Source organism: Orcinus orca, chromosome 18, assembly GCF_937001465.1.
Source record: "Orcinus orca chromosome 18, mOrcOrc1.1, whole genome shotgun sequence".
NCBI classification, from domain to species: Eukaryota; Metazoa; Chordata; class Mammalia; order Artiodactyla; family Delphinidae; genus Orcinus; species Orcinus orca.
Genome location: NC_064576.1, coordinates 70,713,258 through 70,737,993, shown reverse-complemented (window position 1 = coordinate 70,737,993; position 24,736 = coordinate 70,713,258). Strand labels below are relative to the sequence as shown.

Sequence of the window (24,736 nt, the reverse complement as noted above, 5' to 3'; positions counted from 1 at the left end):
TTTATATATTTGTGTTTATATTTTTGTAAACCATTGATTTATACTGTATGGTTATTCCCTTGTGCCTTGCTTCTTCCAGCATTCTGTCTGTAGGGTTCATCTCCAGTATCCAGCTGGCTTGATCCACGTAGCGTCAGTTAATCTTTATTGCTGTGTAGTAGTCCAATCTGTGTATCCTGTTAGGGGGTATCTGCTTTGCTTGCAATTGTTTCTTTTTACACAGTGCTGCTGTGAGCACTCTTGTTACACTCCCTTGTACACGCATTGAGAGTTTCTCAAGGCTGACTAATAAGGCTGGAGTTTCTGGGTCATTGCACATGTGCGTCTTCAACTTTATTAAATTTTGCAAAAATTATTCTCTGAGGCTTAATGACTCCAGTCTTAAAAAAATAAATACTTTTCATTTTGATAAGTCAGTTACGTTAGTGTTTCAGATGTAGTGGATCGAAGGTTCCATTTCAGTTGAAGTAGAAGATACCCGTTTGAGCCGTATCTGTGTGTCTGATTTATACTGATTTAAAACAGAGATCGGTATGTGGAGGGTTCGTATTTATATAAACTCCTACAAAGAAAGAATGACGTCATATTCAGCAGGTTGTTCAGCATTTCCTTTTAAATTTTTTGTTGAGTTTTAACCAGAGAGCATTTTGGATTATTTTTAGGATCTGGACTGCTCACTGTGGAGCTATTTGTTGTATGAATATTTGAGTGAATAAATGAATGGAACTATAGAACTGAACATGAGAACGATAAAATTTAATGGAATAAATTAAAACCAAGTTAGCGGCCCTGAGTCGAGGGTTAAAGTGAAAAGTTCCTGGTGGGGGGAGGGTCCTCACATTCATCTACTGTCAGCCTGCTGGAGGCTACAGTTTTTTAAATTTAAATTTTTAATTTTTTAAAAAATTTTATTTTATATTGGAGTATAGTTGATTAACAGTGTTGTGTTAGTTTCAGGTGTACAGCAAAGTGATTTAGTTTTACGTATACATATGTCTATTCTTTTTCAAATTCTTTTCCCGTTTAAGTTATTGCAGAGTACTGGAGCAGAGTTCCCTGTGCTGTACAGTACTCCTTGTTGGGTATCCATTTTAAATATAGCAGCGTGTACATGTCAACCCCAAACTCCTGGTCTATCCCTCCCCCCAACCCTCCCCTCCCTGCCCCCCCCACCCGGTAACCAGGGGTTCATTCTCTAAGTCTGCGTCTATTTCTGTTTTGTAAAAAAGTTCAGTTGTATTTTTTTTAATTAGATTCCACATATAAGTGATATCATGTATTTGTCTTTCTCTGTCTGACTTACTTCACTTAGTATGATCATCTCCAGGTCCATCCATGTTGCTTGGAGGCTAAAACTCTGTGACACCTGCCTCCGGCCAGCACCCCTGTCTGGTGGCAGCGTCCTGACACAACGGCAGTTCCTTTTCTTTATCACGAGCTCAGAACCTGGGCAGGCCTGATGTGCTTCCCTGGTGCGGGGCCTGAGCAGCCCCCTCTGTGGCGAGACGTCTGTGGTCTCCCCTGGTCTGGACCCTGTCAAGACACCGGCTGCCCTGAAGCCAGTCTTAGCTGGCGGCAGATATGGCCAGTGTTGCCGACGGGCTTTTATGCAGCCCTTCCCGCCACAGCCTTGCTGTGTGGAATCGTGGCTGTTTTCCTGGAGAGAACACTGCATCCTGGCCAGGTGCCTTGTGAGGTCATTGCTGAGCGTCACCTTGAAGGGCTGTCCAGAATGTGCTTGAGGTAGAGTGTTAGTTTGCTAGGGCCGCTGAAACTAAGTGCCACAAACCGCGTGGCTTCAGCAGACGTTTGTCTCCCGGTTCTGGAGGCTGGGTTGGTTTCCTCAGAGGCCCCCCTCCTTGGCTTGCAGGTGGCCGTCCTCTCCCTGTGTCTTCACAGCATCCTCCCTCCGTGTGTCTCTTGCCCGGATTTCCTCTTTTTATAAAGACGCCAAGTACTGTATATCGGATTAGGACCTATACTAATAACCTCACTTTAACTCGATCACCTCTGTAAAGACCCAGTTCCAAATTAGGTCACATTGTGAGGTGCTGGGGGTGAGGACTTCAACACATGAAGTTTGGGGGACACAATGCAGCCCCTAACAGGTAGACACACTGTAGGGTTATGTGGGAATTGTTAAAAGGCTTCTTGCAGACATTGGATTTTCAGTGACGAGGGAAGTGAGTGTTCTTTCCCATATTAACATTCGCGTACTTTCTGACAGATGCAGGAGCAACGTCACAGTTTGTTACCACAGACTTGGTTAGTACAGCGGGCTTATTTACTTACTAACTTCTAGGAAGGAAGTTGCAGAGATCAGTTTAAAAAGGGAGATTGTGTTATTAGAATTACATATAAATTGATTTTTTTTTTCCCTAAGAGTTTATTGCCTGAAGGCTTGCCTTGTGGTTGTTTTTTTTTTTGACTTGTTTTCAAGTTTATTTCAGTTGTTGTTAAAAAAAATACCTGAAAACTTTTTGTTGTTGTTGTTCTAGATTTAAAAGGAATTGCATTTGTCATCCAGAGTCAAAGTAATTCTTTTCATGCAAAGAAAGCAGAACAGTTAAAACAAAGCATCTTAAAGCAAGCTGCAGATCTTACCCAGGTACGTAGAGGTGACTTGGAATGTCAGTACTTACTTATTTCTTGATGCATTTATGTTTTCCAAAGCTCTTGGTCCATAGATGATCAATTTTATTGAGATAAAATACCTCGTTTTTTGTTTTGCTGGCTTAATATGGACTATATTGTTTAAAATGCTCTAGTTAATTTCTAATGCTCAAAGCATCGTATTCTAAATTATTATATATATTTTTTAAGAGAATTATATAAATGTATAGGACTATCACGGTTTCATCATAAAGTATGATAGAAAAAAGTGGAAGAAATAACTTTTTAAAGGCAGAGCTTAAAATAGCAAAGATAATTAATGTTCAAAATTTTGGTAACAAGTTCTATGGGAATTTCTATGTTGAAATAACACTTTCATTAACCTTAGTGCGGTGCTGCTTCTGTGAGTTTCTTAATCCGTTTTAAAATTGGATCTTATTAATTGAACTTTTGATTTGATTTATAATGTAATATCCAAGAAGGATTATGGAGAGAAAGACTGACACGTCCAGGTACACTTTAATGATGTTTGAAATAGGCGTGAGCTGAGTTTAAATCTGTTCTGAATGATGCTGGAGGTTTGGGGCAAAGGAAGAGCTACCTTCTTGTGCTGCCATACAGGAGCTTTCTTTTTTAGCCAAGCAAAGAAATTCCTCCCAGCCCGCTCCACTATGTGGCTGTGGCCTTCAAGACAGAAGTGCTGTCTGCAGGTAAAAGCCGTCAAGCGCTCTCTGACAAGAGACCTGTGTGTTTGACAGACAGCTTCTTTCTGTTGGTGGGAGCTGGGAAATAAAGGGTTGGAGATATCAATGGAAAAATGAACAACTGTAAATGGTATTCAAGGTTAAGGCACTGCTCACAGTAAAGCTTACTGTGCTTCATCTTTAAATGCTTTACGTATGAAATTCATCCACCCTCCCCGCGTCCCCGCAAGGACAGACCCTCGGTTCCTCATACCTTCTCAAGGGAGAGGAAAGTGTTGCAGGCTATAGACAGGTGGTTGGTTTTTTTGTTTTTTTGGGGGGGCGGGTTACTTGGAGACAGGAGCAGCTTGATGAGTTTTAAGTTCCCCTTTGTCTGGAAACCCAACTTTGGAGATTTTCTTCTACTAAACCTTTTCAGATTCCATCAGAGAGGAAGTCCTGCAGCAACCTTGACAGGCTGGGGTTCCTCCGTGGGCTCCGGTAGAGGCCTGTGCGGGGGTCGGGGAGCAGGGCCCCACATAGTCCCTCAGTGGGGTTCAGGTGAGCATTCATGGAATTTAGCTCAGTTGGGCCTTGGCTGTTACCCCAAACTGTGAAGCAGCGATGATGTCAGGACAGAGTTATGTATCGTTTGAATTCATATATGAATTAAGGGCACATATATCTCTGTACCTTGTTCCCAGAAGTACCTTCCCTTTTGTAGAGGCAGATTCATGTGTGTTTTATTTATTTTTTTAAAATAAATTTATTTATTTATTTTTTGGCTGCGTTGGGTCTTCGTTGCTGTGCGCAGGCTTTCTCTAGTTGTGGCAAGAGGGGGCTACTCTTTGTTGCAGTGCGTGGGCTTCTCATCGCAGTGGCTCCTCTTGTTGCGGAGCACAGGCTCCAGGTGCGTGGGCTTCAGTAGTTGTGGCACGAGGGCTCAGTAGTTGTGGCTCACGGGCTCTAGAGCGCAGGCTCAGTAGTTGTGGTGCGTGGGCTTCGTTGCTCCACGGCATGTGGGATCTTCCCAGACCAGGGCTCGAACCCGTGTCCCCTGCATTGGCAGGCGGATTCTTAACCACTGTGCCACCAGGGAAGCCCTTGTGTCTCTCTTTTCTAAAGTTCTCTGAGGTCAGTATAAAACATAAGAATGTAGCATCCTGGTTACACGCTGTAAGATGGTTCAACCATGATCAGTGTTCTGCTTGTGGTAACGTTTCCTAGAAAGGTTAGAAAACATTTCTATTTCTCTAAAGTGTTGAACTTTTCTAGCAGTTTATTCTGCGCTTCTGTTTAGTTTCAGTATGCTTCTACTTAATTTGTATTGTCCGTTGCATTTACAGTTTGCCATTTAGACCACCTGTTTAGCTGGTGACTTAGATCGCCACTAGGTGGCAGTATTGGTTTTACATTTAAAGACACCTAATAAAGCAGTATCACCAAGCAAACCCCTCCCCCAGCATCTAATTTCCGTGATAATAAATGGAGTCTAGACTGAAGCAATTGGAAACCTCCCTTTAATTATCAGATAGTCTGTTTTTCTTATTCAGTTCTTTCCTAGCATGGAAGCCAGCTATGAGTACTGAAGTAGTTATGACAGAATTTCATTTTAGCACTTGGATTTAATTTGCTCACAAGATCCAGGGTGTACTGTTACAACTCAGGTAATTTCATATTTGGGTTAACACGTCTTTTGGTAGTTGAAATGGCTGGAAAGATTTTACAGTTTGCATCTGTACATGATCCTGGTTCATTTTTTTTCTCTTTGTAGAGTTCTTTATGTTACGTATGTGATTTAAAGTTGAATTTATTCCACGAATAGCATCTTGGAGATCCACGGATTGTCAAAAGCTCACACCGGGTCTGTAGACAATACCTGGGGCAATGATGAGCTACCCTGACCTAGAACTACGTGAAAACAGAGAAAGAAGATTAACTGCAGAGAATTAAGTGCTGAGATGCACAGACTATAGGGCAGCAGAGTCACTTGGAGAGGCAGGTAATGGCTCCCTAGTTGCAACTTGACTGGAACTTGGTTTAAGAAACTGACATATTCTTGAAAAAGAACTGACAGCCTAGTCGTCAGCTGGGGAAGACAGGGACAGCCGAATCCGGGGCAGAGTTGTCAGGGCAGCACCAGTGCTGCGGCAGAAGCAGGCTGGCTCCTCTGAGGGGTCAGCCCCATGGTTTGCCAGGTATGTGCTGCGCCTCTAACGGGACAGGATGTCACCTGCGACCTGAATCATGAAGTCTTCAGGTTGCAGTTTTGGTTTTCTCCATCGATTTGCCCACCATGAGCATTCACCACAGTTGCTTAGTGAGGGAGGAATCAGCCACAAGTTTTACCATCTGAATATTTATCTGATAGTCCAAAATATCTCTTCCACGCCACCAGATGTCTAGAACTGCTGTTTATTTATTCCTTACTCCTGTCGGGTTGCACTTGACTACGAAATCTGCCAAAGATTAAGGTGCAGAAATTTAATGGTTTCTGCAGTTAGGCATCTGCTTCTAGCTGTTCTCTTTTGCTTTGGCAAGTCATTGCCTACGCCTGTTTCGCCTCAAGGTGCTAAAATGTGGTCTTATTGAAAACAGAAACGTTTTTCATTCTTCTCATTTGAGTATAAAAACAGGAGCCTAAGCGAGCTTTCTATCTGAAACAGGACACTGTACTCGGAGTTGTTACCAGAGTGGTGAAGCTGTTTCCCTTGTTTTCTGAAACAGTCTGGGTCATTGGGAGTTGTCACTCCCATTTCCAGGTTTGATGCTTATAAGGCAGGTCATAATGGTTTTGAAGTCTATAATGATATAGTTCTTCTAGTCGGGAAGCTAGCAGACTTTACCAAGTGCTTCCTATGTACAGAGAACCATTCTGGATTGTGGTGGAGCCGAGTTAGAGAGGATTTAGAAAAGATACTCTAGTTCTTTGAATTACTTATAAGGTAGATGGTAACGATCTCATAATAGAAATGACTGTATCATTAAGTAGAAATTAGAAATCCGATATAAGTCTATTAAAATATCTATTCAACAATATTCATTGCACATCTGTAGCTACATTAGGTACTTTTGAACGTAACAGGACATCTCTAGACAGTCCATGGGGCCCTTGAGAAAGACGGTGGTCATGAAGTTGTTTAGGAAGTACAGCGATATGTAAACAGCACATGAAGGAAGACTTCTATCAGATCAGATAGGAGAGACAGGAAATTAGCTGGAGGGATGTTGGTTTGGAACAGGGAACCAGATCTGGAAGACGAAGACATGAGTCATCAGGAAGGTTTGCTTTTGGGATGCCAGGGGACCTAGGATTTGTTCGGGGGGGTGAGTAAAGCGTGTTTTAGCAGGAATAGTGATCTTTCTAGATCAAAATGGATGGAAAGTAGAGCTGGTAATGTGGTTGACCAGTACAGGGTTCCTAAATGTACATCTACAGATAGAAGAATGCAGATTTGGAAGAAGTGCTACCTTTTTTCCTGAGTGTTTTCTCCCTGCATTACAGATGGAAGGGTAATGTGAACTTATAAAGATTGACTATACAAAGAGGTGCATGAACAAAAGCCAGGTGGAGGTAAGGCTAACAGAAACCCATAAGGAGAGTTTGTGCAACAGTCTCTGAATTAATCAGGCCCTTGAGTGTATTTTGTTTTAAATACCTGTTATGTGCGTGGCATCTGTGTGTCAATTGTGATTTGACTTCTGCTTTTTGAACTTGGAAAAAATTCCTTCTTGAGTCAGTGTTTGTGTGAAAATTCTTGTATTTTTTGTTACGTGAAATCGGCGCAGTCAGCTCGGTCTCTGGCGAAGACTCTGTTGGAGAAGCTTGAGTTCATGTTGTGATGGAGAGGCTGTCAAATGAGAGTATTTTTTCCCTTCTGGGACTTGGGATCCGGTAACCAAGGCTGATCCTAGATTGACATAGTTTTTGCTGCACCTTCAGAAATGTATCAACACTTGCTTAAAATTATAGAAGCCATTAATATTCGCCAAAGGAATTTCAAAATAAGATTAAATTGGAGGCAATAAAGGAGAGAGGAGAAAGCATCATTGTGTTTTTTTAAAACTAGGTTCTAGTAAAATAAAGACTCATGTACATTTTGAAGACTGAAGTATGATCTTAGCACAAGGCACAGGTCATGTGTGGTTGGGGAATCACTTTGAATGGGAGACAGGGAATAAGCCCCTGTAGGAGTGACTACTCAGAGGGAGGGGACAGGCTGAATTTAGAATGAAGGCAGGACCTGAGGGAGGGGCAGGACCACGGATAAGTTATGGACCCTTTTTTTTTTTCAACATCTTTATTGGAGTATAATTGCTTTACAATGGTGTGTTAGTTTCTGCTGTATAACAAAGTGAATCAGCTATACATATACATACATCCCCATATCTCCTCCCTCTTGCGTCTCCCTCCCACCCTCCCTATCCCACCCCTCTAGCTGGTCACAAAGCACGAGCTGATCTCCTGGTGCTATGCGGCTGCTTCCCACTAGCTATCTCTTTTACATTTGGTAGTGTGTATATGTCCATGCCACTCTCTCACTTTGTCCCAGCTTACCCTTCCCCCTTCCCGTGTCCTCAAGTCCATTCTCTACATCTACGTATGGACGCATTTTTAAGGCATCCTCCAAATACAGAAAAGAAAATTCAGAAGTGGGTTAGGCTTATAAGGTTTTCTTTTTAGGGGGGTTATGGTGCCCCTGTAAATTTCATTTTATGGCAATAATGGATCACATTTTCTGTTTTAGGCCCAAAGGGGCCAGACTAGCTGCTTAGAAACCTCCATACTCTCCCTTCCCACAGCTAAATAGCTTCTGAAGAGAGCAGATGGTTCCAATTTTGTTGCCTTCTTTTGTGGTACGAACTTTATTTAAAAGCTGGCAGAATCACAACCTTACAAATAAATGATTCTGCTTATTCACAGAAAGTTTTGGAAATCACTGTTTTCTCAAGAAGAGCTAGGTCTTGGCTCATTAGTTTAAAAAACCTCATTCCCATGCGATAAGGCAGGAAAGCTGGAAGCAAAGCCTTTCACAGATGAGCGTGAAGAAGCTTGAGAAAGTGGCCTTGTGTTTTCCTGGTTTTAGACGTTATCATATTGGCAAGGAGACAGCTTGAGGTGCTTCATTAAAAGGTTAGCTGTGAGAATCAAGTCGCTTTCACAAAACTTTCCTTTTTAGGTGAGAGCAATCGGATGCTGAATTACTTAGTGAAAGTTTGTTTTCTGTCGTAATCGGTAGGTGTTAAGTAATCACACTGAGTTATTTATTAAAGTGGAGTTCTTACTGCGTTGCTGTTGAGTAAGAATTTATGCATCCGTTTACCAAATCTTTGTGGAGTATTTACTTAGGCAAGGGCCTGGGCGAGATGCTGCAGGAGAAAACAGAGCAGTGAGACCGAGTGCACTTCCTCTGGGGCTTGCTCAGCTGTAATGAATTCTTCACACCATGTCGTGAATGTGGGTCTCTGTCTGGCGCCCAGCATTTGGACACCTTCCCTTACTGGAGATTTCTATCTGGTGGGAGTGGGCTCGGCCCACTCAGGACCTCAGAGCCCAGACTCGGGGTCTCCCCAGCTCATGGAGGGTGGCCAGCTGGACGTTGCCACGCAGGATTCTGAGTCTGGAGCTAGGGACCCATACAAGTGGTTTATTTATTTATTTACTGACTTTATTTATATACATTTGGTTGTGCTGGGTCTCAGTTGTGGCAGATGGGCTCCTTAGTTGCAGCTTGCCAGCTCCTTAGTTGTGGCATGCAAACTCTTAGTTGCGGCATGCATGTGGGATCTTAGTTCCGTGACCAGGGATCGAACCCGGGCCCCCTGCATGGGGGGGGCGCAGAGTCTTAACCACTGTGCCACCAGGGAAGTCCCGAGGTGTCACTTTAGATCTCACTGTCCTGGTGGTGACATCGGTGCCCAGGGGACCAAGTGAGGTGGCAATGCATGCGTGCACGTGTTGGAGGAGGCCAGTGCTCTGGGGCGGGTGATGCCCTGCAGGGCGACCTTTTCCCGGTGAGTCACTGTGGAGGGGGGCCCTGCCTGTGCCACCCTCTGGGAGGCTCGTGATGGGGGGCGGGGCACTGCATGTCACTTCCTGCAGCCGCATCAGCAGCCACCATGAGAACGCAGGCCAGGCAGCAGCCCGCCCGCCCTGCCGGGAGAGGTCAGCGGAGGCTTTGTCGTGACGTTTGAACTGAGCCTTGAAGAAACAGGAAGAGTTTGCCGGGGTGACTGTGAGGACCCCCACTGATGGAGAGAGGAAATCTTGGGTCTCGCGGGATGTTGGCAAAGGGCTCAGCTACTCTGTGAGCTACCATGAGTTCACATTTGGGGAGGTGGGCTTGGAGGGACTAGTGAGACACCTAACACGTGGCGCCGGGGTCTGCAGTAGAGACCCTGGAGGAGGGTTGGAAGCCATAGTAGTGCCCGCAGCGGACGTCCACTGAGTGCTCACCATGGCCGTTACTTTACCTCGCGCTCATGTCAATACACTGTGCCGCCTTCAAGCGTCAGCTCATCTAAGTCTATGAAGTGGGTTCTGTAATTCTCCCCATTTGCAGAGAGGAAGCGGGCTTAGAGGGATTGAGCGACTTGCCCAAGCTCACATCACTAACGAGCAGTGCGGCCAGGCTTGCGTCTCAGTTCTGATCTGCCTGCTGACACACAGGTGGGGCCTTAATCACGGGGCCAGGCGGCAGATCGCTGCCGCTGCTGTGTGCAAGGAATTCCACGCCAGTTCGTAAACAGTGGTCTGTGCCCTCTCTCACCTTACCCGGCTTTTTTTTTTTAATACCATTTATCCTTGGCATTATATTCTAGATATATTTGCTTATTGCCTGTATCCTGCATTAGAACCTGAGATCCAAGAGGTCAGATCCAAGACTCTGCCCGGTCTTTTCACAGATGTTTCCTATGTTCCTAGAACAACGCCTAGCACATAGTAGTTTCTCAACAAATATTGTACAATCATAATAATATTAATAACCATCACATGCAAGCTTGTGCCAAGTGCTTGGCATGTATTAAGTCACTTGACCCCATGACTGTTGTGACCCCCATGTTAGAGATGAGATAACAGACCACAGGCAGGTCTGGGAACTTGCTCAAGGCTGAAGAGCTGGAGCAAGGATTCTGATGCAAGCACTTTGCCTCCAGAAATCAGGTCCCTACATGCTAAGCTTTATTGCCTTTCATGAAGGAGTGAATGATTCGTTAAAATAGAGTTATATGAGCTATAAAAATGTACATAGTAATGCATTTCAAAGTAAATATTTAATAAAGAGAAATTATATCAATGATGAGGTAATATTTTTCTCTTGTTAGGAAATGACAGGTTTCTGGGGAAAAAAATATATTTTAACATAGGCTCAGATTCCTGGAGTGTTTGTCATTATAGCATCACTGTAATCTCCTGGTCCACATGTGAATCCTGGGTTTTTAAAGGCTAGTAAATCTGTCTGATGTATGTTCCAAACAGGATATTATATCCTCATAAGATAGACCTACTTCTTATGGAAGAAATAACAATAAACAGATGTTAATTTTTGTCATGATTTATTTGTTGGTCTAAAAGTTCAGTGCCTAAGAACTATGTAATAGTTGGAATTTGGAAATACAGTTGAACTGGAATCAGTCTTAAAAGCAGGATTCAGTCCTTTAGAACTTTTGCCTGATACTGAACAAGTATCTTGGTTTTTGCTTTCTAATTTAGTACTTGGTCTGAATAATGAGACCGAATTAGACCATAAACTCATGTACTTAAATTAAGGTATGGACAAGTAACGAATATTGGGAAATAGTCTGTTGACAAGGGAAGAGGCCAGCATCATGGAGTTAAATTAGTTGAACTTTTTCCAGACAGAGGCAGAAAGACTAAAGTGGTTCAAAACCAAATTTGCCTGATAAAGTTATTTATGACATTTAAAATATTAATCTACTCTGATCCATGTTCAAATGTTGGCTTTTTCATTCATACTCATTCTAGATATAAATTTTTAATGATTTCTGCCTCCATATCAAGAATAATGGGCTTTCTCCATTCTCAAAGCATTTTCATAATACGCAGCTATGCAATCCAAACCCTCTCCCAAATGAAGACGATGAATATGTATGAGGAACAGGTACTGAAGTAGAGTGTGGGTTTTGAATTTGTTGGTTCTTAGTAATTATTAATGGCATTAAATGTGAATATGCCATGATAAAAATGTTCAAAGGAAGTACTGCCTGAAGGTCCAGTAGGCTTTCTGACTTCAAAATGCTTATTAGGATAGCAGTAGATGCCAGTGATGGAAATAAAGGTAGATTTTGGTTCAACAAGACAAATAGTGTTAACGTAAGATGTTTAAATGACTGTGATCAACTTTTTCTTTTTTCCTTTTCTGTCATTTACCCATATTTGATTATTTGTATTTTTAGTCCCTTTATGATTGCCTCTGTTATGGTGTTATCTCATTTTTGATAGAATTTTACCTTCAACTTTTAGGTTTGAAATAGAATCATGGTTTGGTGAATAAGCATCATTAGATTGCCGACAGGCATGACAGCTTTGTTACAGCTTTTAGCTTTTATTCCAAAGGGCTCTGTTGATAGAACATTTTCCTACTTTTTCCTTGATGTTTCATTTGAAAACTCTTCCTTATTCATCCCTGCAATTACATACTAAAAAACTCTGTTTTCATCCAGAAGTGCTGTCAGGTGGTGATGTGGCATCTTTAAGGAGGTTTAATTCTTGTGGCTAGAACAGACAGTAGATATAAAGAACATAAATTATTACAATCCCGAGTGGTAAGAACTGAGATAAGATCATTTGATGGAAAATTTTATTGTGACCTTTTAAATTATTTTATCTTAGAGGTGCTAATACATATGAGTGTGTGTGTATCTAAGTCTGGGTCTGTGTGTGCATTCACACACAATATATACACACAGACAGACACACATGCATATGTATATGCACACATATATATAAAACAAGAATAAAACTCTTGGTCCTTTCTGAGGATTGGTAGACAAAAGTTTATAAGTAGAATGGCTTTGGCTTAATCAAGAGTTAATCAAGACCAGGTTTCTGAGTATCAAGGGAGGACCTATTTTATATTTTTAAGACAAAGGTATTCACACGTATTTGGAGATAGTTATCAACATAGCATACTAGTTTTTGAAGTGTTTCTATTTGGAGATACAGGGGTACAGAAAACTTTGCCATTTTTGTGTTCACCACCTGAAGCAAATACAAAATCCAGGCATGTGATTTAGTAAACAGAAAGTAATGGAGATAGGAAAGATTGTAACCCACTAGTAATCCAGAGAGTTTATTTTAGTCTAGAATATAACTCCTCCTTTGCGCTGACTGAACCTTTGCCTCCTGCAGATTGACGTGACAGAAGGTATTCGTAGGCCTACCTCTGCACCTCTGCCAGGAAAGCACCCTCACAGCCTTTCTGCAGAGGTTACCCGTCTGGGTGTAATACTTGTGGACATCACTTGTATAGTTCCTAAAACTCGGAAGGGTGGTTCTTGTTTGGTAACCACATTTTCGTATTTATTTTTGCTCAAAATAATGTTTTAGTTAAAATATATTTTAAAGCATAGATGTAGTAATTTCATCCTTCTGATTCTGGCTCCTTTCCAGTCTCTATTCATCTGTGATTTTGTTTTACATGGTTGGAATTATGTGTTTTAACATTTGACAGAAAGACATTCCCATTGTCATAATGTCTTCATTATTATAATTTCAGTTGCTATATAATAGCTCATTTGCAGCTTATTTTCTTGTAAGACTTCTTTAGTGTTTGCTGTGTTTCTTTTCTAGGTAGTTCATATTAGCATGCTCCCATAATTATTTGAAAGTTTTATGCAAATATTAATGTTACTAGTTTTCTTCACACATGATTTTTGCTCTTATGTAATCCTCATGAATATGTATGTGTGTGATATATATGTATGCCATATGTATGTATAAGCATATAGCTGTATATGCATGTATATGTATAGGTATGGCATATATATGTATGTGTATGGCATATACATGTATACAGCATATAGCTAATATATGTGTATATGTATATACACATACATATAGCAGTTTTTGAAGACAATGAAAATTACTTCATTATTCAGAATCAACAGTAGGAAAGCCCAGATTACATTGGGGTGCTGCTAGTTCAACCTTTAGGAGTTTGGTTTTTCTCTCTGACGTGCCGTATTGTTAGTGTGATTTAACCTTTGATTACTGTTTTTATGTTTCATATTTGTCCACGGCAGTTAAAAAAATACTGCCTGCGATGAAGAAATGAGGCTTATTTGATTGCCCGAAGAGTTATATTGGAAACCATTCTTTTCTTCTTAAACAATAAACGTATGTGAACTTAAAGAATGGTATGGCATCTACTTTAGTGTGGTAATATTTCATATAGTTAAGCATGTATTCTTAACGTCTTTTGTAACAATTACCGGGCTGTAGGCGCTACAAAACACAGAATATCCTACAGTTTGTTGGGGGGTGTCCAAGCATATTAGGTGTCTGGGTTTTGACTTGTCTCAACTTGAAATAGATTAAATAGTGCTTAACTTCAAAGCTCACATTGATAGCTTTAAAGATACGACTCTCTCTCTCTCTCTCTAGTAGAGCAGGTATGTATATGTAACCGTAGTTGTGTCTACTTCTGGATCTTAGTTCCTCCTAAGTTTATAAATTTTGATATTCCATCATTACGCTATTACTGTTGTTGCCTGAATACTTGAGGATTCTATTTCTAGTGTTTAGACCCAAAGCTCTTCATTATGATGGTGTTTTAGTGTTTTTAGGGCACTCTAAAATTTTTTCTTCACTTGAGGTAAATTGGCTATTATATCCTCTTGTTTAGCCTGAAGTGTTTTATTTTCCACATGCTTCCTCTGTTGTGTACACAGAGAAAGCTGTCTTTATGCCTCTGAGTTTGCCCTGACTTCCCCTGGGCTCTTGCCTTCCAGTCGCCTTTGCACACCTGCAAATTCCAGGTCTGCTCTGGGTGTCACTGGAGACCCTTCCTGGAGGGCCTCTGCGTCATGCGGAGCCTGGGGGCTGAGGAGGCTGTGTGGCTTCAGCGAAAATCCTTCACTTCTAGTAGCTCCAAAGGGAAGAGAAAAGAGACGAGTAGGAAGAGCAAAGCGTCAGATCTTTAAAAATACCTGGTTTTAAATTTGAGTCTTCTGAAGAAATTGCTGCGGTCATATTGTGTTTTTTATTTGTTTCTCTGCTTTGACGATTGTTTCTTCAGGAAGTCCCCAGAGTCCTCCTCCTTCACCAGCTGGCTCAGCAGGAAGGCGCGTGGACCATACTTCCATTGTTACCGCAGTACGTTTCACGTGACACGCGCTCATTATTGGCATCTCTACCTGACGCTCGTAGGCTCCCTAGTTTTCTTACTCAGAGGGTGTTTTTTCCTCAGAGTCAGGAAGTAAAGTCCATTTGGACTCCATGACCACTACTGTAATCGGATTTCTTGATGATTGATTCTTTTTTTTTTTTTTCCTGTTTCACTAGGCAGTGGGTTTTATTTGAATTAATCTACAGTGACCGTAATTCCCCAGCTCCTTACTGTTTGTCTCGTATCTAAAACAATTCTTCCCAAGCTATACATCATAAGTACTACTTCAAACTAATTAGGTATTTCTTGGATTTTTTACAAATGTGATTCAGTTCTCTGAGTCTCCTGTTTTTATATCTAGTGTACCATGTGTCTTTAGAACTACTTTAACTTACTATTAGAGAAATTAGATACGTTTATAGTCAAACTGCATTATTCATACAGTTTAAGCATTGATGATTGATTCTTAATCATGAATAGCTTTTATTTTTAAATATGTTTCTTTCTTAAAAGATATAATGTCAATATATTTGATATTTTATTTGAGAATTATGTCTCTTCTGAATTGGGGTTTGTCATAGAAAGAATTAACTTTAAGAAGTCTAGCTGTTTCATAAACCGATAGTATCTGGCTTTCCTATACGCTTAAACTATACACGGAAGAAAAATATTATGGGAAGAAAATCCAGATTTCTTGCCATTTTGTATGTCCTTCATCCATTTCCTGTTGATCAGTTTTAAACCTTATTATAAACTCACTTTATAAAGGTGATTACTATAACCTATTTGTTTTTGTCAGCTTTTCTGTAACATATAGCAGAAATTCATCATGGATTTTCTTCTGTGAAGAAGAGACAAGAATACAAATTCCACAACTCTTACAAGCACTCAGAAGATATGACCCATCAAAGGTAAATACAATTTCAATACGAGTATTTTTATTTTGGAGAAAATGCTTAAAAGAAGTTTAATTTTGATTAAGAGGTTTTTCAGTCTAATAAAAACACTTAATTTAAGATTAAGAAGAATGAAATAGGCTGCTCTTGCCTTGTGAAACGGAGCACATTCTGTCTATGCAATGTGTATCTCTCTCAAAAAAACCTGCTTTCACTTAAAAAAAGAAGAATGAAATAACAGTTGAATATCTGGAAGCAATGTTAAATACTTCTCTTTGATGTTTGGAGCTTTCAGAAGGATGGAACTTAAAATGAGCCATTTTTAAATGAAAAAAATATATGGGTTATCAATTTTGAAGAATTAAAAAACTATTGATATAACCTAGAGTTAAGAAATAAATTTAAATTGGTTATTTCTCTTTATCAACAATGACCACATTATGTTAGACAAGAAGTATTTTTTGAGTACCAACTGTATATCAAGCATTATGATAGCAGAGGCTAGACAGACAGGGGTCCTGACTGCCTGGATGGTACAGAGTAGCAGGGAGAGGAGGGACCATTAAGAAAACAGTTACCGAGGGAGAGGACTGGGGTTGGCTGCCTGAACACAGCCTGAAGCGGTTAGTGCACCACGGCTAGCCTAGCTGGGAGGGAGTCCCGGAAAAAGTCTGGAACTGCCGAAGAGGCAAGAGACTTTTTCTTCCCTCTTTGTTTCCTGGTGCGCGAGGAGAGGGGATTAAGAGGGCTGCTTAAAGGAGCTCCAGAGACGGGCGCGAGCCGCGGCTATCAGTGCGGACCCCAGAGACGGGCATGAGACGCTAAGGCTGCTGCTGCCGCCGCCAAGAAGCCTGTGTGCGAGCACAGGTCACTATCCACACCCCCCTTCCTGGGAGCCTGTGCAGCCCGCCACTGCCAGGGTCCCGGGATCCAGGGACAACTTCCCCGGAAGAACGCACGGTGCACCTCAGGCTGATGCAATGTCATGCCAGCCTCTGCCGCCGCAGGCTCGCCCCGCATCGTACCCCTCCCTCCCCCCGGCCTGAGTGAGCCAGAGCCCCCGAATCAGCTGCTCCTTTAACCCCGTCCTGTGTAAGCGAAGAACAGACGCCCTCAGCGACCTACATGCAGAGGCGGGGCCAAATCCAAAGTTGAACCCCAGGAGCTGTGCGAACAAAGAAGAGAAAGGGAAATCTCTCCCAGCAGCTTCGGGAGCAGCGGATTAAATCTCCACAATCATCCTGATGTACCCTGCATCTGTGGAATACCTGAATAGACAACGAATCATCCCAAATTGAGGAGGTGGACTTTGAGAGCAAGATCTATTATTTTTCCCCTTTTCCTCTTTTTGTGAGTGTGTATGTGTATGCTTCTGTGTGAGATTTTGTCTATATGGCTTTGCTTTCACCATTTGTCCTAGGGTTCTGTCCGTCCGTTTTTTTTCACTTAAAAAATTTTTTTTTCTTAATATATTTTATTTTAATAACTTTATTTTATTTTATCTTATTTTATTTTATTTTATTTTATCCTCTCCCTCCCTCCCTCCCTCCCTCCCTTCTTTCCTTCCTCTTTTTCTCCCTTTTATTCTGAGCCGTGTGGATGAAAAGCTCTTGGTGCTCCAGCCAGGCATCAGGGCTGTACCTCTGAGGTGGGAGAGCCAAGCTCAGGACACTGGTCCACAAGAGACCTCCCAGCTCCAGGTAATATCAAATGGTGAAAATCTCCCAGAGATCTCCATCTCAGCACCAAGACCCAGCTTCACTCAACGACCAGCAAGCTACAGTGCTGCACACCCTATGCCAAACAGCTAGCAGGACAGGAACACAACCCCACCCATTAGCAGAGAGGCTGCCTAAAATCATAATAAGTCCACAGACACCCCAAAACACACCATCAGACGTGGACCTGCCCACCAGAAAGACAAGATCCAGCCTCATCCACCAGAACACAGGCACTAGTCCCCTCCACCAGGAAACCTACACAACCCACTGAACCAGCCTTAGCCACTGGGGACAGACACCAAAAACAACGGGAACTACGAACCTGCAGCCTGCGAAAAGGAGACCCCAAACACAGTAAGATAAGCAAAATGAGAAGACAGAAAAACACACAGCAGATGAAGGAGCAAGGTAAAAACCCATCAGACCTAACAAATGAAGAGGAAATGGGCAGTCTACCTGAAAAAGAATTCAGAGTAATGATAGTAAAGATGATCCAAAATCTTGGAAATAGAATAGAGAAAATGCAAGAAACATTTAACAAGGACCTAGAAGAACTAAAGAGGAAACAAGCAACAATGAACAGCACAATAAATGAAATTAAAAATACTCTAGAAGGGATCAATAGCAGAATAACTGAGGCAGAAGAATGGATAAGTGACCTGGAAGATAAAATAGTGGAAATAACTACTGCAGAGCAGAATAAAGAAAAAAGAATGAAAAGAACTGAGGACAGTCTCAGAGACCTCTGGGACAACATTAAACGCACCAACATTCGAATTATAGGGGTCCCAGAAGAAGAAGAGAAAAAGAAAGGGACTGAGAAAATATTTGAAGAGATTATAGTTGAAAACTTCCCTAATATGGGAAAAGAAATAGTTAATCAAGTCCAGATAGCACAGAGAGTCCCGTACAGGATAAATCCAAGGAGAAACACGCCAAGACACATGTTAATCACACTATCAAAAATTAAATACAGGGGCTTCCCTAGTGGCGCAGTGGTTGAGGGTCCGCCTGCTCATGCAGGGGACACAGGTTCGTGTCCCGGTCTGGAAAGATCCCACATATGCCGCGGAGTGGCTGGGCCTGTGAGCCATGGCCGCTGAGCCTGTGTGTCGGGAGCCTGTGCTCCGCAACGGGAGAGGCCACAACAGTGAGAGGCCCACGTACCACAAAAAAAAAAAAAAAATTAAATACAAAGAAAACATATTAAAAGCAGCAAGGGAAAAACAACAAATAATACACAAGGGAATCCCCATAAGGTTAACAGCTGATCATTCAGCAGAACCTCTGCAAGCCAGAAGGGAGTGGCAGGACATATTTAAAGTGATGAAGGAGAAAAACCTACAACCAAGATTACTCTACCCAGCAAGGATCTCATTCAGATTTGATGGAGAAATTAAAACCTTTACAGACAAGCAAAAGCTGAGAGAGTTCAGCACCACCAAACCAGCTTTACAACAAATGCTAAAGGAACTTTTCTAGGCAAGAAACACAAGAGAAGGAAAAGACCTACAATAACGAACCCCAAACAATTAAGAAAATGGGAATAGGAACATACATATCGATAATTACCTTGAATGTAAATGGATTAAATGCTCCCACCAAAAGACACAGACTGGCTGAATGGATACAAAAACAAGACCCATCTATATGCTGTCTACAAGAGACCCACTTCAGACCTAGGGACACATACAGACTGAAAGTGAGGGGATGGAAAAAGATATTCCATGCAAATGGAAATCAAAAGAAAGCTGGAGTAGCAATTCTTACATCAGACAAAATAGACTTTAAAATAAAGACTAGTACAAGAGACAAAGAAGGCCACTACATAATGATCAAGGGATCAATCCAAGAAAAGATATAACAATTGTAAATATTTATGCACCCAACATAGGATCACCTCAATACATAAGGCAAGTACTAACAGCCATAAAAGGGGAAATAGACAGTAACAATAATAGTAGGGAACGTTAACACCACACTTTCACCAAAAGACATATCATCCAAAATGAAAATAAATAAGGAAACACAAGCTTTAAATGATACATTAAACAAGATGGACTTAATTGATATTTATCGGACATTCCATCCAAAAACAACAGAATACACATTTTTCTCAAGTGCTCGTGGAACATTCTCCAGGATAGATCATATCTTGAGTCACAAATCAAGCTTTGGTAAATTTAAGAAAACTGAAATTGTATCAAGTATCTTTTCCAACCACAATGCTATGAGACTAGATATCAATTACAGGAAAAAATCTGTAAAAAATACAAACACATGGAGGCTAAACAATACACTACTTAACAACGAAGTGATCACTGAAGAAATCAAAGAGGAAATCAAAAACCTAGAAAGAAATGACAGTGGAGACACAAAGACCCAAAATCTATGGGATGCAGCAAAAGCAGTTCTAAGAGGGAAGTTTATAGCAATACAGTCCTACCTTAAGAAACAGGAAACATCACAAATACAACCTAACCTTGCACCTAAAGCAATTAGAGAAGAACAAAACAACCCCAAAGTTAGCAGAAGGAAAGAAATCGTAAAGATCAGATCAGAAATAAATGAAAAAGAAATGAAGGAAACAGTAGCAAAGATCAATAAAATTAAAAGCTGATTCTTTGAGAAGATAAACAGAATTGATAAACCATTAGCCAGACTCATCAACAGAAAAAGGGAGAAGACTCAAATCAATAGAATTCGAAATGAGAAAGGAGAAGTAACAACTGACACTGCAGAAATACAAAGGATCATGAGAGATTACTACAAGCAACTCTATGCCAATAAAATGGACAACCTGGAAGAAATGGACAAATTCTTAGAAATGCACAACCTGCTGAGACTGAACCAGGAAGAAAAAGAAAATATGAACAGATCAGTCACAAGCACTGAAATTGAAACTGTGATTAAAAATCTTCCAACAAACAAAAGCCCAGGACCAGATGGCTTCACAGGCGAATTCTATCAAACATTTAGAGAAGAGCTGACACCTGTCCTTCTCAAGCTCTTCCAAACTATAGCAGAAGGAGGAACACTCCCAAACTCATTCTGCGAGGCCACCATCACCCTGACACCAAAACCAGACAGAGATGTCACAAAGAAAGAAAACTACAGGCCAATATCACTGATGAACATAGATGCAAAAATCCTCAACAAAATACTAGCAAACAGAATCCAACAGCACATTAAAAGGATCATACACCATGATCAAGTGGGGTTTATTCCAGGAATGCAAGGATTTTTCAATATATGCAAATCAATCAATGTGATACACCATATTAACAAATTGAAGGAGAAAAACCATATGATCATCACAATAGATGCAGAAAAAGCTTTTGACAAAATTCAACACTCATTTATGATAAAACCCTGCAGAAAGTAGGCATAGAGGGAACTTTCCTCAACATAATAAAGGCCATATATGACAAACCGACAGCCAACGTCATCCTCAGTGGTGAAAAACTGAAACCATTTCCAGTAAGATCAGGAAGAAGACAAGGTTGCCCACTCTCACCACAATTATTCAACATAGTTTTGGAAGTTTTAGCCACAGCAATCAGAGAAGAAAAATAAATAAAAGGAATCCAAATCGGAAAAGAAGAAGTAAAGCTGTCACTGTTTGCAGATGACATGATACTATACATAGAGAATCCTAAAGATGCTACCAGAAAAGTGCTAGAGCTAATCAATGAATTTGGTAAGGTAGCAGGATACAAAAGTAATTCACAGAAATCTCTGGCATTCCTATACACTAATGATGAAAAATCTGAAAGTGAAATTAAGGAAACACTCCCATTTACCGTTCCAACAAAAAGAATAAAATATCTAGGAATAAACCTACCTCAGTAGACAGACCTGTACTCAGAAAACTATAAGACACTGATGAAAGAAATTAAAGATGATACAAATAGATGGAGAGATATACCATGTTCTTGGATTGGAAGAACCAACATTGTGAAAATGACTGTACTACCCAAAGCAATCTACAGATTCAATGCAATCCCTATCAAACTACCACTGGCATTTTTCACAGAACTAGAACAAAAAATTTCACAAATTTTATGGAAACACAAAAGACCCCGAATAGCCATAGCAACCTTGAGAACGAAAAATGGAGCTGGAGGAATCAGACTGCTTGACTTCAGACTATACTACAGTGCTACAGTAATCAAGACAGTATGGTACTGCCACAAAAACAGAAATATAGATCGATGGAACAGGATAGAAAGCCCAGAGATAAACCCATGCACATATGGTCACCTTACCTTTGATAAAGGAGGCAAGAATATACAGTGGAGAAAAGACAGCCTCTTCCATAAGTGGTGCTGGGAAAACTGGACAGGTACATGTAAAAGTATGAGATTAGAACACTCCCTAACATCATACACAAAAGTAAGCTCAAAATGGATTAAAGACCTAAATGTAAGGCCAGAAACTATCAAACTCTTAGAGGAAAACATAGGAGAACACTCTATGACATAAATCACAGCAAGATCCTTTTTGACCCACCTCCTAGAGAAATGAAAAATAAACAAAAATAAACAAATGGGACCTAATTAAACTTCAAAGCTTTTGCACAGCAAAGGAAACCATAAACAAGACCAAAAGACAACCCTCAGAATGGGAGAAAATATTTGCAAATGAAGCAGCTGACAAAGGATTAATCTTCAAACTTTACAAGCAGCTCAAGCAGCTCAATAACAAAAAAACAAACAACCCAATCCAAAAATGGGCAGAAGACCTACATAGACATTTCTCCAAAGAAGATATACAGATTGCCAACAAGCACATGATAGAATGCTCAACATAATTAATCATTAGAGAAATGCAAATCAAAACTACAATGAGATAACATCTCACACCTGTCAGAATGGCCATCATCAAAAAATCTAGAAACAATAAATGCTGGAGAAGGTGTGGAGAAGAGGGAACCCTCTTGCACTGCTGGTGGGAATGTATATTGATACAGCCACTATGGAGAACAGTATGGAGGTTCCTTAAAAAACTACAAATAGAACTACCATATGACCTAGCAATCCCAGTACTGGGCATATACCCTGAGAAAACCATAATTCAAAAAGAGTCATGTACCACAATGTTCATTGCAGCTCTATTTACAATAGCCAGGACATGGAAGCAACGTAAGTGTCCATCATTGGATGAATGGATAAAGAAGATGTGGCACATATATACAATGGAATATTACTCAGCCATAAAAAGAAACGAAATTGAGTTATTTGTAGTGAGTTGGATGGACCTAGAGTCTGTCCTACAGAGTGAAGTAAGTCAGAAAGAGAGACACAAATACCGTATGCTAACACATATATATGGAATCTAAGGAAAAAAAGGTCATGAAGAACCTAGGGGCAAGACGGGAATAAAGACGCAGACCTACTAGAGAATGGACTTGAGGATATGGGGAGCGGTAAGGGTAAGCTGTGGCAAAGTGAGAGAGTGGCATGGACTTATGTATACTACCAAAGGTAAAATAGGTAGCTAGTGGGAAGCAGCCTCATAGCACAGGGAGATCAGCTTGGTGCTTTGTGACCACCTAGAGGGGTGGGATAGGGAGGGTGGGAGGGAGGGAGATGCAAGAGGGAAGAGATATGGGAACATATGTATATGTATAACTGATTCACTTTGTTATAAAGCAGAAACTAACACACCATTGTAAAGCAATTATACTCCAATAAAGATGTTAAGGGAAAAAAAGCAATTACCTTTAAAAGGGAGACGTTTAAGGGAAACATTGGGCGCTGTTAGAAGCACACCGCAGGGTATCACACCGAATCTGGGAAGGTCATGACAGGAAGTGACATTTAATCTGAGTCCATGGGATGAGTAGGAGTTAATAGGAGAGAGTGCTCTAAGCAGAGGGAACAATATTTGAGACGGTCTCGGGGTGAGACAGTATGCATCTTGGGTGAGAAGTTCACCGCTACTTTCATATTTTAACATTTTTATCTTGTGCAGATATGATGTTGCAGCTGGATCTTGTTTACCTCTAAGTTCTGTCTGAGCACTGAGCACAGTGTTTAACACTTAGTAGGTGGTCAATAAATATTTGCATATGACTGAATAACTCTGTAAGTCAGCTGTCCTGCTGGACTACATTCAGTGTCTCTGGAGGTTTAGAGGCAGCCCTGGAGTTTTGTGGAGAGAAAATCAGGCCGTTCAGTTCTCTTCGAGCAGCCCAGGCTGCCCCCTGATCAACTTAACAGAATTCTTTAAACATGGAATAAGCAGAACTGGGTCCTTTCTGGGATCGCTGGACACCTGCCCCACCCCTGTTCTGACACCCACTCCAGAAGTGAGTCAGATTTAAGGAGGATGTGGAAAAGGAGCCGTGGCTTCTGGGTGCCCACTTGGTTTGTTGATGGGGACACACAGAGTTGGGCAACAGTGATCATTAGGTTGATTTCTCAAACGCTGGAAAGTGTGTCACTATAATAAAACCACTGGTCTTGATGTTTTTTAAATGCTGGGAGGGCCCATTCTGATTTCTCTTCATGCATTTGATTTCTGGGAAAGTACAGATATAATTGAATGAGAAGGTTGTTAGGTTAAAAGAATAATTCCTTCAAAGGAGAAAAGAATTATGAACGTGTCTCATCTAGTCTTTTCAGATGACGGCTGAGCAGCAGCTGTGTACTCGGTGCCGTATTTTATGTAAAACATTTGTTAGGCTTTTATGTTTGCCTTTGACTTGAGAAAAACTCCAGATCTTTTTTAGGATGTAGGAGTTTTAATCTCCTCCTAGTGTTCGTTTCACCTGGAGATTATTTTTTCCATTATCCATAGCTCTAATTCTGTACAGAAGATGGTGACTCACTGTACTTTTTAATGAAAATTGGAATGACAAGTAAGTTCAAAGCAAGTTCATGCAAAGCAAGTACAGAGCCAGAGGTGAAATGAGATGCTCTCTTCTTCTTTTGTGAGCAGTACCACGTGAAAAAAAAATCTAGGATGCTTTGTTTCTTTTGAAACTAGCATTTGGGAATAAAAATTACATAATGTTGAAGTTAGCTCAAACCAGTGTGTTTTTTTCCCCCCCTACCATGTGAAATTTTAGGAAAAACGTATAAGACAAACCTGGCTTTGATACTGACAGAGATAAACGACATTAAACTCATAATAATGTGTTAGAGTATCAGTTACTTTGTTGGATTCTGACATTTTTTCCCTTCAATATCATTTTGTCATTCTTACTAATGCAGATTTATGCTGTTACACAATATTTTAAATGAAAAACTTTAATCTTTATTAAAGTAATTAATCTTTGTTAAATTTCCTTTCTAGGTGATTTCTATAAATTTCTATATCTTATTGAAGTCTTTGTCTTTTCCCCACAGTATGCTTTTAACATGTGTATATTTGCTGAAATGTCTTTTTTAATTTTTAATAGAGGTGAGACAGTGCTGGCAAAGAGTAATTCTAACACACTAATAGAACGTTGAGTTATTCTTTTA

The 24,736-nt window shown here is 40.7% G+C and overlaps 1 protein-coding gene across 3 annotated transcripts in view; it reads left to right on the top strand.

Annotated features, from left to right (window-relative positions):
- The window catches only part of B3GLCT (beta 3-glucosyltransferase), a 108,987-nt gene that overhangs the window by 31,206 nt on the left and 53,045 nt on the right, over positions 1-24,736 (top strand). Inside the window, exons 2-5 of one of the 3 annotated variants that reach the window (XM_049701128.1) lie at positions 2,499-2,608; positions 6,802-6,870; positions 14,558-14,634; positions 15,447-15,558. In XM_049701128.1, the coding sequence (XP_049557085.1) occupies positions 6,850-6,870; positions 14,558-14,634; positions 15,447-15,558 (210 nt within the window). In that variant the 5' untranslated portion in view covers positions 2,499-2,608; positions 6,802-6,849. Of the gene's footprint in view, positions 1-2,498; positions 2,609-6,801; positions 6,871-9,563; positions 9,605-11,283; positions 11,420-14,557; positions 14,635-15,446; positions 15,559-24,736 lie in introns of those variants that run through there. The other 2 variants (XM_049701127.1, XM_012538951.3) reach the window with 2 other exon arrangements.